Raw genomic sequence first — 12,837 nt, 5'->3', positions numbered from 1 at the left:
AGTGAGGCACACAGAGTCATGACATAGCACAGGGCAGGTCATGCATGCTGAACTCAAACAATCCTCTACCACATCACATTACAAGTAACCATTCAGTTGCAACGACATCATCCGTTGCCCTGAATTAATAGTGTTCATTTGAATTTGATCCATTTTATAGTTTTGTTTTATTTGGAAAATTTATCTTGGTTTTTCAAGATGTATACAAGTCATAGACATAAGGAGTTACTACTTAGTTTTATGTTTGAAATATTTAAAGGTAATTTAAATGAACACTGGAAGAGATATTCTGTATGAATGTTTTTCTTTTCACAAGGATCCATACTATATACAATTTTGAGCAACACTGGTCTAAACATAAGACACGAGCCTCTTCTAGTACTGTGCAGAGCAGCTCAAAGCACGCTTGTCTTCCCAGTAAGGTCCATGTTACTTAGCCTGCTCTGGGCCCTGCCTGTCTCTTCCCAAAGTCCTTTCTCACCTCACAATTTAAACTCCCCATGCTGGACCTGCTGCTTTTAAAGTCCACCAGGTCAACTGTAGAGCTTACCACATTTTATTACATTTAGATGATGATCATGATGATGATGATAAAAATAATAACTAACATTTATTGAGTGCTTACTCTATGCCAGGCACTGTTGTAAGCAGTTCACTTGCAATGATACATTTAAACTTCAAAATAAAATCCTATGAGATACCATTTTCATCCTTATTTACAGAGAAAGAAAGTGAGACACAGAGACGTTAAGCCACTTGTTCAAAATCGAACAATTTTTTAAAATCTCATTGAAATATGAGCTTCTCAGCAGAAGTAGCATCTTATTTATTTCTCTATCCATTCTTCCTCCGTTGCAGTGTCTAAAACATTGTAGGCACTGAGTTATATTTGCTTCTATAATACTTTTTTAAAACTTTTTTTTACTAAAAAAACCCCAGAATTTTTAATGTTCCTTTAAGAAAGCACGATGTAGTGACAAGAGTCAGTCATTTCTTGCCCCATTTGATCCCCCACTTCCCACCCCATGCCTGGAAAATCAAAGACCCAGAATTGAATAGAGGTTGCAAATGAAAGTCATGTTCTGATGCAAATAATTATAAAATGCACAACCGAATGGACAGGCGTTTTGAATTCTTATTCTCATTCCAGAATGACCTACCCTCTGCTCCTAAGTAGTACATTTTAAAGATGATGGACCTGAGACTAAGAGCTATGAAGAGACTTAATCTAAGGTCACATAATTGACCCTCAATGTTCAACACAAAGTTTTCAGTTAATAAACATATATGATGTCAATGCCTTAGTATTCCACATTGTCTCTTACGGCAGCTTTAACAGTGTACCTTTATCCATTCAATTCTGCAGGGGATTGAGAGACATGCTAAAACCGTATGAGGTTTTATCATGTGGATCTTATTGCTTAAGGATCAGGAAAGAAGAATGGGGCAAATTAAAGCAAATTCAGGGAGACCTGAAAATCCTAACAGGAAAGGCCGAACATAGTATCATCAGGGACGATGATGTCAGTGATAATGATTTTGATGATGACCTTGATGTTAGAAAACAATAACAAAGAGGAGGAAGAAGAAGAAGAAGCTAACATTTATTGAGGCTTATATTATGATTCAGGGCTTTAGCCTGATTCTTTCTGCAGGCGTCAAGTTTTTCAAACTTAAGGTATCAGCCCTGTTATCTGTATAGAATTCTTATTACTCCCTACTCTCTGCCCTGCCCCATTTCTGGATTCTGGCTCTGTGACCTGGAATGCGTTACTTATATTTTCCTAGCCTTAGCTCCCAGTCATTCGTAGAGAAATAGAGAGCATTTATATGGCATCTACTATGTAACAGGTGCTTTTTTTTTTCTTCATTTAATTTAACCCAGATGACAGCTACAGAGTGACATCCCCTGCCAGAAAAGCTTCTATGCCACCTGGGCTGGGAATTTTGGCACCTTTGATAAAGGCATTCAGTAAGAGGTATATGGCCTTGGGAAGAGAAGAAAAGGAGAAGGAGCAGAGGAGAGGGAAAGCACTACAAAAATTCCCAAAATATTAGTTCTTGGTCAAAAGCATTTTTTTCCAAAAAACGTATCTTTTTGTTTTCCATTTTTCCCAAATGATATGATCACTGACTGAAATGACAAAGTTTGTATGTCACAGTTCTTTCATTTACACTGTAATTTTATCAGCTCTATTTTCTCCAAGTGAATCAAGTCATTAATAAAGCTAGAAACAAGATTATGGAAGAAAATAAAAGTGCACCAGTACTGGGTACCTGGGCTCCAATGCTGACTCTAAATCCGACTCCTTGTCCTTTTGTGTCCTTTGTATCCTTTGTAATTTGCTCTTCGAGGACAGGAATTAGGTGTATTAATAGATAGCATTTAATTACTCAACTGTTAGATCATTAATGGACTTATTAGTTAACTCATTAACGCCAGATTTGTGGAGTGGAAAGAGCATAAGCTTGGAGTCCCATACGATGCTTGAGCCCTGAAGCAGTGAACCAATTGTCCAGCTTCTCCACGCTGTAGTTTCCTCATCTATAAAGTCAGGGTTAGAGGGTGCCATGAGTACAAAACCTTCGTGTGCTCATTCTATAAAATCTGTAGGGGTGAAGTTGGGACTGTGACTTCAGAATTGCCTCTGAGCCTACCACCAAAAGATATTCTTGAAATTCAAAGTAACTCAAAGTAGGTTTCCACTGTGGTTGAGATTCTGACTAGTAGAAGACCAGGGGACCACCTATGGAGATCAAATACAGTGGAATTAAACAGAGAAAAGGAAGCAACTGGCATCTGGCTTCTGTGAGCTTGGACAAGTCCGTTCACTCCCAGACCTCAGGCTTCGCAGCTGCACACTGAAGTGGCAGATCTGAGTCCCATTTTAGTGAGCCTAAGTATCTAATATTCTGTTTGGTGAACTGCGGCACAGGATAGAAATTCAATCCAGCCATGTGTTCCATAGAGGAATGATTTATGCTGACTTGGGGACAAGAGGGCCTGTGAACCAAAGGTACAAAGACATGAGTATGAATAATAAAATTTATCAAACATTTCCTCAGGGGGATGTCTCTTTGTGGGTTGTGTGGCACTTACATTCATTCTTATCTTTTTCATAGTCCTCGACTTCTAGAGTTTGTGTAATTATGCCTAATTCTTTTCCTGTTCTTTCAGTGCATAGGCTATGTGTTTTTCCTCTTCCTGTCTCTTTGTGCCTTACACAAAATAGACATGAATTGTCCTTCTGTTGGATGAATTCACTCATTCATTTATAGCAGCAGCAGTGTGGTCCGGGGCAGAGCAAAGGAAAGAGCATCAGGGTCAGAAGGTCTGGGTCTTACGCTGTCACTTCCTAGCATGTGAGCCTGGAAAACCAAAGTAGCCTCTCAGCCTCGGAATGCCAAGCCTGTGTGCCCTACCTCCCAGGTGTCTGTGGTAACTAAATGAATTTACCTGGGTGAAGTCATGAGATACGTTGCAAGTGACTGAACATACACCATCATGACAACTACATCAAAAAACTGAGACATAGGAATAAAACCTGGAAAAACATATGCAAAATGTTGAACAGTGATTGTTAAGGTCTTGGGATTACAGATGTGATTTTTTTTTCATTTCTCTATTTTTCAAATCTTCCGAATCATGATTCTTTTACTTTAAATGGAAGCATTTAAAAAGGTGGTGTCCTATTATTGCTGGCTGGGTCTTATTGGTGTCCTTGGAAAGTCTTCTCTTCCTTTCCACTCCCAAGGCATAGGTCCCACCCCAGGCCCTCCCCACCCAACCCTGGTCTCCCATTCCAGCCCCGAGTCCATCCTGAACTCTGATGCCAACACCAGCTTCATTCACCGTCACTTTTATCACTCAGAAACCTTCACTGGCTCTCTTCTTTTTCTTTCTCATCAAAACTAACTCCTGTGCCTGACCTTCAGCCCCATGACGGTGTGACTGCACATTCCTTCCAGCCACTCCCAAAGCATCTTCAGCCCACCTTAGCCAGTCTTCAACACTGATTTAGGTCCATAGCAGAGAGGGGGCCACAGCCAGCCAAAAAGTGTGTAGTTTGCCTCAAAAAGTATTCTTATAAAGTTTGAGCCAACCTTTAAAAACTGAGATTTCACATAAAAATCCGAATTTCAACTTTTTCCTTTAAAAATAAGATCTGACAACATAGATCCTTCATTCCCTCAAGGCTACAGTATAGAAACAGTTGATAGGAGCTGAGAAGCAGCTACCCCCTTAGGTGGGGCCTGTGGGCCCATCACTCAGAGCAGGGCCTCTGCTGGCCGACAGGTTACCTTTTGGAAAAAGTAGAGAAAGGGTCTTTTCCTCTGGTCAGAGGCAGCCCCCCCCCAGAGTGCAAGCTTGGCAAGGCCAGCAAAGGCTGGAAGTAGTTCACCCTCTGCTCTCCACCGGGGCTGGAGTCTCTCATTAAGGCCAGCTGGCATGACTGTAGGCCTCAGCTCTGCCTCCACAGCAAATACAGTTAGGCACCTGGCCTCTGTAGGCTCATATATCTGAAACATACAGAATAATGGCCATCTGGCCCCAGCTCTGTTTATCTGTGGTACTCCCAGCTCTGCCCTCTGCTTTGTCTCTGCACTGTCTTTCTTCAGTCACAAGATGGCTGCAAGAGCTAAGCGTGCTGCCTGCCTCTTCATTCACCTGCAGAGGGAGAGAAGACCTTCACACAAGCCTCAAACAAGAGCCCTGAGTCCACTCCAGCTGAATCACTCCTGAGCCAAACCATTTCGGCCAGGACAATGCCAGGCACTGGTTGGCTCAGGTTTAGGTTATCAGAACAATTCACTATGGCAAGGTAGAATACATACCAGTGTTTCTCAGTAAAGGTATTACTAACATTTTGTCCAGGACAATTCTTAGCTATGCCCTAGTGGCATATCTCACGGCCAAATGTAGCATATCTAGTACCACCATCGTATGCCAGCTGTGCACCCCAGTCATTGGAGTGACCAGAAATGCCCCCACCCTGGTCATATCCAGACACTCCTGCACCTGAAGGTCTCGCCGAACTGAATGGGCTGCAACACAATGGGGAGGGGTAGTTCCTTAAAAACAAAGTCTGGTCCTATTAGGAAGATGGGAGAGTGGGAATTAATTCTGGGAGAGCAATACACAAATATCCATTACACTTTCTTCTAGGTAGGAAAGAAGCTAAAAAGGAAGAAAACTATGGATGCTAAATTTTTAACATGTGATTCCCCTTCAGATGTGCTCCTGGTTACTATGGAAACCCCTTGCTGATTGGAAGCACCTGTAAGAAATGTGACTGCAGTGGAAATTCAGATCCTAACCTGATCTTTGAAGACTGTGATGAGGTCACTGGCCAGTGTAGGAATTGCTTACGCAACACCACCGGATTCAAGTGTGAACACTGCGCACCTGGCTACTATGGGGATGCCAGGAGAGCCAAGAACTGTGCAGGTATGGTTCTGTGCGTGCTGCAGCAGCTACCCAGCCAGCACATGTGTGATAGGAGCAGGGTCTCTGTCAGTGCTGGATTTAGATGAATTTATCTTGGGGAAATATTGCAATTACCCCCTTGACACTTTTCCAGGGCAATATAGGAATGTGCATCCCATACTTCTAGGGGTAGGTATTTTTATCAAGACTAATGTAGCTTAGCTCATGGGTAGAATGAACCATGAGACACTAACACTAGTGAACTTTTGTCTTATCATCTTTATGTCCTTTCAATTTTGATCAAATAAGTAAATCAGACTTCCATAGATTACCTGTCATTGACCAGAGGACTGAATGAAAGTTTGCATGTTTGACATCAATTTTCTTACTCTGCAAGCTATGTGTCTCTTTTTAGTTACGTTTGGTAAAATCAACATTTCAGTGAAATAGATTAGCAAGCCATAGGTAGTTTAATCATCCCCCTATTTCCTCAAATTATCAGAGTAAATATTTCAGGGATAATATATCTTCCTGGTCAGACTTCAGTTAGACTGAAAGGTACAAATTTTATTCAGGATTTCTCCAATCCATTTGCCTCAGAGAGTGAAGCTCTTCAGAAGAAAAGTTAAATTGCCTTCCTCTAGGACTAAAGGGAGGCTGAGACTGAATATTCCTTCTCTTATGTGACTTTGAGGGGAAGAAGAGTGAGGGAGAGTTATTGTGCTCTTGTGGCATGCTTCAATTGGAGATTCTCTCACTGAAACAGATTTCCACTTGAAGAGATTTTTAAGAAGTGAAGAGTTTGAAACTGAGAAGAAAACAAATATGATCTGCAGAAGCAATACAAGTAAACATGTTTCCAGGAAAGCTATGTGCACAGAAGCGTAACCCCGAGAATAACAGAGTGGAGAGAGGAGCTCTGTGCCCAGTCAGACTAAAGAGAGAGAAAGTGGGCATCAGAAAGAGTGTTGGCAAAATCAAAGACTTAAACATTGACATCCTGATTCTCAAAATATTGACTCATATCAATATGTCGACTCATGTTTAAGTTACAGAGATGCAGATCAGTCTTAGAAAAGAAGCTGATGCTAGAAGCAATAAAGCATGATCTTGCTGAATTGTTTAATAAATCTACATTTTGTGGAACATTAAACAGCCAAAATGTAATAAATGTATGTTACCCTTGAAGCTAATTTTTTATGATTATTCTGTTAAGACAGTTAAGAGGTGGGAGGAAATTCACAATTCCAGCTTATTGCTAGCCTAGATAGCTTAAGAAATCCTTTGTAAATATTAAAAATTAATCTCCACTCCAGAAGCAGCCACATAGCACAGGGAGATCAGCTCAGTGCTTTGTGACCACCTAGAAGGGTGGAGTAGGGAGGGTGGGAGGGAGACGCAAGAGGGAGGAGATATGGGGATATATGTATATGTATAGCTGATTCACTTTGTTATACAGCAGAAACTAACACACCACTGTAAAGCAATTATACTTCGATGAAGATGTTAAAAAAAATTAATCTCCACTCCAAAACTCAGTGGAAAATGAACAGTCTAGTGAGATTGGGGTTTTGTTTTTGGTTTTTTCCAAAAGGCATTCTTGAAAATTATCAGTAGATTAATAATAGGCGCCCAGATCTTCTAAATTTATGTAAATATGGTCCTAATTCTTTCCACGACATTGTTGCTAGCTATCCCACTGATAGCTGTCATTTGGAGGTTTGGAGTCAGTCTTGCCGAGAGTCAAGCACTGTGGGACCCAAGAATCGCTCTTGGGTCTCCTCACTCACACCTGGCAGTAATCAAACCTGGAGCTGGATTAACTGGAGAATTTGACTGTGATGAAAGGATGGCTTTCAGATTCCAGCTGAATGATGGACTCTGTGATCATTTTGTACCTTATGAAACTGACCAGGAGCTCTTTGGTCTGAAGCAGTTGCAGAGTCATGTCAGAATCTCAAATAGTTGGGAAAGGAATCCTAGAACATTTAGATTTACTTTTGCCCCAGAGTCACCTTTGAAAATCTCCCTGAGCTGGGGCTTAATTGGGTGAGAGGAATAATCACTAAATCATGTATTCCACACGATCTTAAGAAAGAATATAATTAATCCCCATTGAAGAATTATATACCAATAGCCAGTATTTCTACAAACCACAAAAACATTGCCATACTTTAGGCATTAAGAAATGAATCCCTAATCTCTTGTTTTTGTTTCCCACAGTGTGCAGTTGTGGGGGAGGCCCATGTGACAGCGTAACCGGAGAATGCTTGGAAGAAGGTTCTGAACCCCCTACAGGCATGGACTGCCCAACCATAAGTAAAAATAACAGTACATGATTGACTAACCCCACTTTCTCTAATGTGCTGCAGGTGTAGGATTAAGAAAAGCTATGCAGTACTCTCTCTAGAAACTGCCTGAGTCCAACCCTTGGCTTTAACCCTGTCTGTGCCTCAACCAAATGGACCCTAAACAAAAGACATTCAGTCCACTTGATTCCAATGGGCAGATAGGTGATTTACATTTAAACAGCTCTATTTTAGAAAATTTATTTTATCAAGTCTTTAAGTTCGGCATCTTACTTAGTAGGTAAAGGCTAAGTTGGAAATACAGTTCCCAGTGACTGAGTTCATTTTAGCTCCTTTTTCTATATTATCTCTTCAGGTCCTCAGATAAAGTAATCCACAGACTACGCTTTACAACATTGGGGAAACTGAGATGCCAAGAGATTTAAGTGGCTTTTCTCAAATCACTCTAAATCTGAAGTGGCACAGAAATATAATATTCAGGCCTTATGAAATGGAGCTGCCTTTTCTTTCCTGCACCTCTGGTTATTCAAATCATGAGTATTCCTAATGGTGCAAGAACCTGCTGAAACATTTCAAAACAAATGCCCAGACCCGGTCTCAATGACTTCTCAAGCATCCTTCAAGCCCTTAGCCTAGAGAAGTCCATGATTGATTTTTTAGAAGGATTTAAGGAAAGCTTTGCCTTAGAAAACCTTCTATCAAGAAAGTAATATTTGGCTTTAGGTAGAGTGGTTTAAAGACTGCTTTAATATTAGATATCCCTTCCCCCAAACAAAAGTATCTTGGCCGCTCAGTCCCTCTAGGCACAAGAGATTAATATTACTGAAGGTGACATAGGATGGGAGGCACAAGCAGGACAGAGTTTATACACTGACAGCATAGGTGACCCCCTAAGCAAGGTCCCTTTAAAGACATCAATGTGCCTGCTTGGCCCTACGCATCTTTTCCACCAGCCTGATGTACTGGCTGGGGAGCCATTCCTTTGAGAGAGCATATGAGGAAGTCTGCGTTGAACTTCAAATAACAAATTAACATGTTAACAACCATTAACACTTTAGTCTCCATTTATCAGTTCTCTAGAAGAGAGTGCAGTCTGGGGGAAAGAGATTGGGAACAGAAAAGTTTCAAAGGGTGTCCTTTGTGTGTGTGTCACAGGAGGGCGCTGGGTCCTGGGGGTGATGACAGTGGTCAGAGGAACTCAAACGTGAAATGCAGGAAGCAGCGAGAAACTGCCACCTACCTAACCATGTGTGCAGGTTCGTCAGCTATCAGGGAGTGATATTCGCAAACAGTGATGTCCTGCAGACCTGCTTCTGCTGAACCATTCATCCCGACAGGAGGTCGGGCCATGGGGAGGTGCTGAGACATCCCTGGGGTGAGGTGAAGGTATTAGAGCCTGAATAGGCAGTAAGAAAAGCTGCTAGGAGAGGGGGAATACCTGGCACGTTCCATCTTCACTAGCCGGCACCAAGCAGAAGCCCAAAGCCTGACATGGAGAGAGTCATCCCAGATAGCTTTCCTACCACCAAAGAAGAGTGGAGAGAGGGTTCTCCTTTGCCACCCATCTCTCAGATGCCTTGCCCTTTGTGCTTCCTTTCTTTCTCAGCTCAGCCTTTAGTGTTCATGTTAACCTAATTTTCACTTGCATGTGTTTGTTTTTTTGTTACGTTTTAAGTGCTCGATTTAACACTTTAGCTCATCTTAGGCCCTACTCTGTTTTGAGTGTAAGGACTAGTTCCTGGCCCAGAACAACTCCTCAGGAAACAAAATTACAAGTAGTATTAACCAAGAAAGTGCATATAATAATCGACTTAAAGCAGCATGCTTCCTAGCTGACCTTTGATTTTGAAGAAATGACATACCCACTTTACCCCCAGGCTGTGATAAGTGCATCTGGGATCTGACTGATGACCTTCGGTTAGCAGCGCTCTCCATTGAAGAAAGCAAATCTGGTCTATTGAGTGTGTCATCTGGTGCCGCTGCTCATAGGCATGTGAATGAAATCAACTCCACCATCTACCTCCTCAAAGTATGCAGGAATGGTATACCTTCTGTGTATTTTCATTCTGGTTTCATAGGGTCACTCCTGGTAATTCCTGTCCATTTTGGTATGAGTCCAGTGGTTATATTACAGATTGTTAGACCTAGGAAATTATGAAAAGTTGATTACAGTCATGAACTCCAGCCTAAACCAAGAGCTGTCATCTATTAAAAAGGTTAATATGGAAAATGAAATGACTAAAAAACTAGTATCTATGTACAAAGCTATTGATGGAGGAGAAACACTCTTATTTCAGTGGAGCTGTACATTGGTTATTCAAGTCAACACTGCAGACATACCATTACCTTAGCTTCAGTTTGCTGTGTTTTCAGGAGTTTCTCTAAAAACTAACACACACACTCTCATTCTCTCTTTCCTCCTTCTTCCCTCCCTCTCTCTCCTGCCCTTACCTTTCCTTCTCACTGACACACATTCTTTCTCATCTCACACACACACTCAAATACACAGGCACACTCACATGCTCTGTTTCTCTGCTTAGATGTAGTGGTTAACATCTAATAAGCAAGTGAAAGGCAGGCAATAGTCAAAAACCATAACAGTGCTTGTATATCTAAGCTTTAAGAGGTGTTTTTTCCCCCTTTAAATCATGGGCTTCAGGGCTTCCCTGGTGGCACAGTGGTTGAGAGTCCGCCTGCCGATGCAGGGGACACGGGTTCGTGCCCTGGTCTGGGAAGATCCCACGTGCCGCAGAGCGGCTGGGCCTGTGAGCCATGACCACTGAGCCTGCGCGTCCGGAGCCTGTGCTCCGCAACAGGAGAGGCCACAACAGCGAGTGGCCCGCAAATCATGGGCTTCAATCACAACCAACGGATATTTTTTAAAACAATAATGATTTGCTGAAAGGATAATAGAATTAATACCAGCATACTTTTTTACTTTGTTAGTCAGTTTAGCATAATGGTTTAAGAGCAGAAACTTTGACACCAGAATGCTTGGATTCAAATCCCAGCTCTGACACTTAGTAGCTATGTGACCCTGGGTAACTTATTTAACCTCTTTATTTTTCACTTACCTCATCTGGAATTGAGGATAATCATTACACCCACCTCATGGGTTGTTGAGGGAATTCAGTGAGTTGTTATATGCAGAGCAGTTAGAACAGTACCTAACATAGAAAGTGCTCATTACTCTGCTTTTTGGAGGTGCAAATGATATCCACAGCAATTGCCCAAATGTGCAAAGTGTAAAACAAAACAAAAATCACAAAATTGTAAACCTGGATGGTCTGGATGGAATCTTAGTAAGTACTCTATTCCCAATTTAGGAATTGTTCTTAACCAAACTCATCTGTTTGGACACATGAAGGCACTGATTCTCAGAGGAGTTACCCAGACTCAGTCCTTTTGATACCACTTGAATCCTCTTTCCCCAACAGCACAACTTCAAGGTAGAAATAATTATTATATTATATTATATATAATAATATTATAGCTGATGGGAAGTCAGTGCCAAGATTGAAGGGCTTACTCCAAAGTAATCGAAGGAAAGCTGCATTTGGACCAAACTGCTCAAAATGGAAAAGAAAGGGGAAAATGGTCTGAAATAAAGAGAATTGTTCTCCTTACACCAAAAAAAGGAAAGTGAATTTCTAAACTCCATTTGCACTGATTGACGTGGTTTATCATTTCCTCCAAGACCTGCGAAATTGAAATTTTAAGGCTCAGACACCCAAGGCCACTGCCAGTCTATATTGTGCCTTTGTGCAGATTTGGAAAAGATACCCTTTCCCCAGAACCAGCACAGCCCAAGCCAGAATCTCCAGCCTGGTACGTGGAGCTTGCAGAATTTCTGCCCCTAGGGCCCTCCACCCCCTTGTGCAGACCTCAAACTTCATACCAGCCTGCAGTAGCCTGTGGACCCCACTATTCTGAGAATAAAGGCTCACACTCTGCTCTGAGTCCTCTTGCACTGAAAGAGTTTTCTGCATATTTTTACAAACCTGGTGTGCACATTTACTGACTATGGAAAAATACGTGTTTTTTTTTCCACAGACAAAATTGTCAGAAAGAGAAAACCAATATGTCCTAAGAAAGATACAAATCAACAATGCTGAAAACACAATGAAAAGCCTTCTGTCTGACGTGGAGGAATTAGCTGGAAGGGTATGTGTTCAGTTTCTGGGACTAACTTCAGAGATGGGATTTAGCTGGTGTGAGACTGGCTAGTCACAAATGACTGAGGCTTACCACAGCCCAGAAAAAATGCAGTGACCCAGGTGCCTTAAAATAAATCAAGGCAAGACCTGAGGAGAAAGTTAATATACTTGGTCTCTACTGTGTCTTCCCATTTTAATTGGTTTCCTTGAAAAAACAGGTTTATGGAAAACTTTCATTGTATTTGCTGCTGGTAAATATGGTTGATATATGTTTTAATTAGAAGAGTCGTTCAGTTGTTCACCTTAACATTTTATGGCTAAGAGCAATAGAACATCCAGAAACAAACTTTATTATATAGAATATAAAATTTAAATGTTTGCTAAAGTATGCATTAAATAATAAAAGGAAAGAAGAGAAATTGTGTTGAGAAAGCAATTTTGCAGTTTGGCAGGAAAAAAACCCACTTTGGACCCTCATTTTATACTATATACTAAAATAAATTTCAGACAGATTAAAGACTTGAGTTTAAATCTCAAATCTACAAGAAAACACAACTAGATAATTATTAAACCTTGAAAGGAAATAACAATACATTTAAATATAGTGTGAAGAATTGTAATAAAAAGAAATAATAGATTTGACAAGAAAAAATTTCAAATACATAGTAAAACAACTAAATAAATGAAAAAAGTCAACAAGACTAAGAAAAATGTCAGGGGAAATATGACTTATAAAAGCTCTCAAAAATTAACAAGAAAAACATTAAAACATGAGCAAAGTCAATGTGAGAGACTATTAAATACATTCCCCAAGAGCCTAATGGAAAAATATCCATCCTCTGTACTAATAAAAAAAATACAACTAAGCCACAAGGCGCCATGTTTAACATGTTAAAATGTTGAACACATTTTTTTCCCTGATTATGTTCCACCAGTTCTGCCC

At 40.9% G+C, this 12,837-nt stretch overlaps 1 protein-coding gene across 4 annotated transcripts in view; it reads left to right on the top strand.

The window, feature by feature from the left end:
* The window catches only part of LAMA4 (laminin subunit alpha 4), a 150,263-nt gene that overhangs the window by 60,393 nt on the left and 77,033 nt on the right, over positions 1 to 12,837 (top strand). For 2 of the 4 annotated variants that reach the window (XM_030882804.3, XM_060283744.2), the window contains 4 exons: positions 5,235 to 5,449; positions 7,652 to 7,747; positions 9,615 to 9,766; positions 11,791 to 11,901. In XM_030882804.3, coding sequence (XP_030738664.1) covers positions 5,235 to 5,449; positions 7,652 to 7,747; positions 9,615 to 9,766; positions 11,791 to 11,901 — 574 coding nt within the window. Of the gene's footprint in view, positions 1 to 5,234; positions 5,450 to 7,651; positions 7,748 to 9,608; positions 9,767 to 11,790; positions 11,902 to 12,837 lie in introns of all 4 variants that reach the window. The other 2 variants (XM_060283746.2, XM_060283745.2) reach the window with 2 other exon arrangements.

This window comes from Globicephala melas, chromosome 14, assembly GCF_963455315.2.
Source record: "Globicephala melas chromosome 14, mGloMel1.2, whole genome shotgun sequence".
Taxonomy (NCBI): Eukaryota; Metazoa; Chordata; class Mammalia; order Artiodactyla; family Delphinidae; genus Globicephala; species Globicephala melas.
This window is presented reverse-complemented; position numbering and strand designations above follow the sequence as displayed.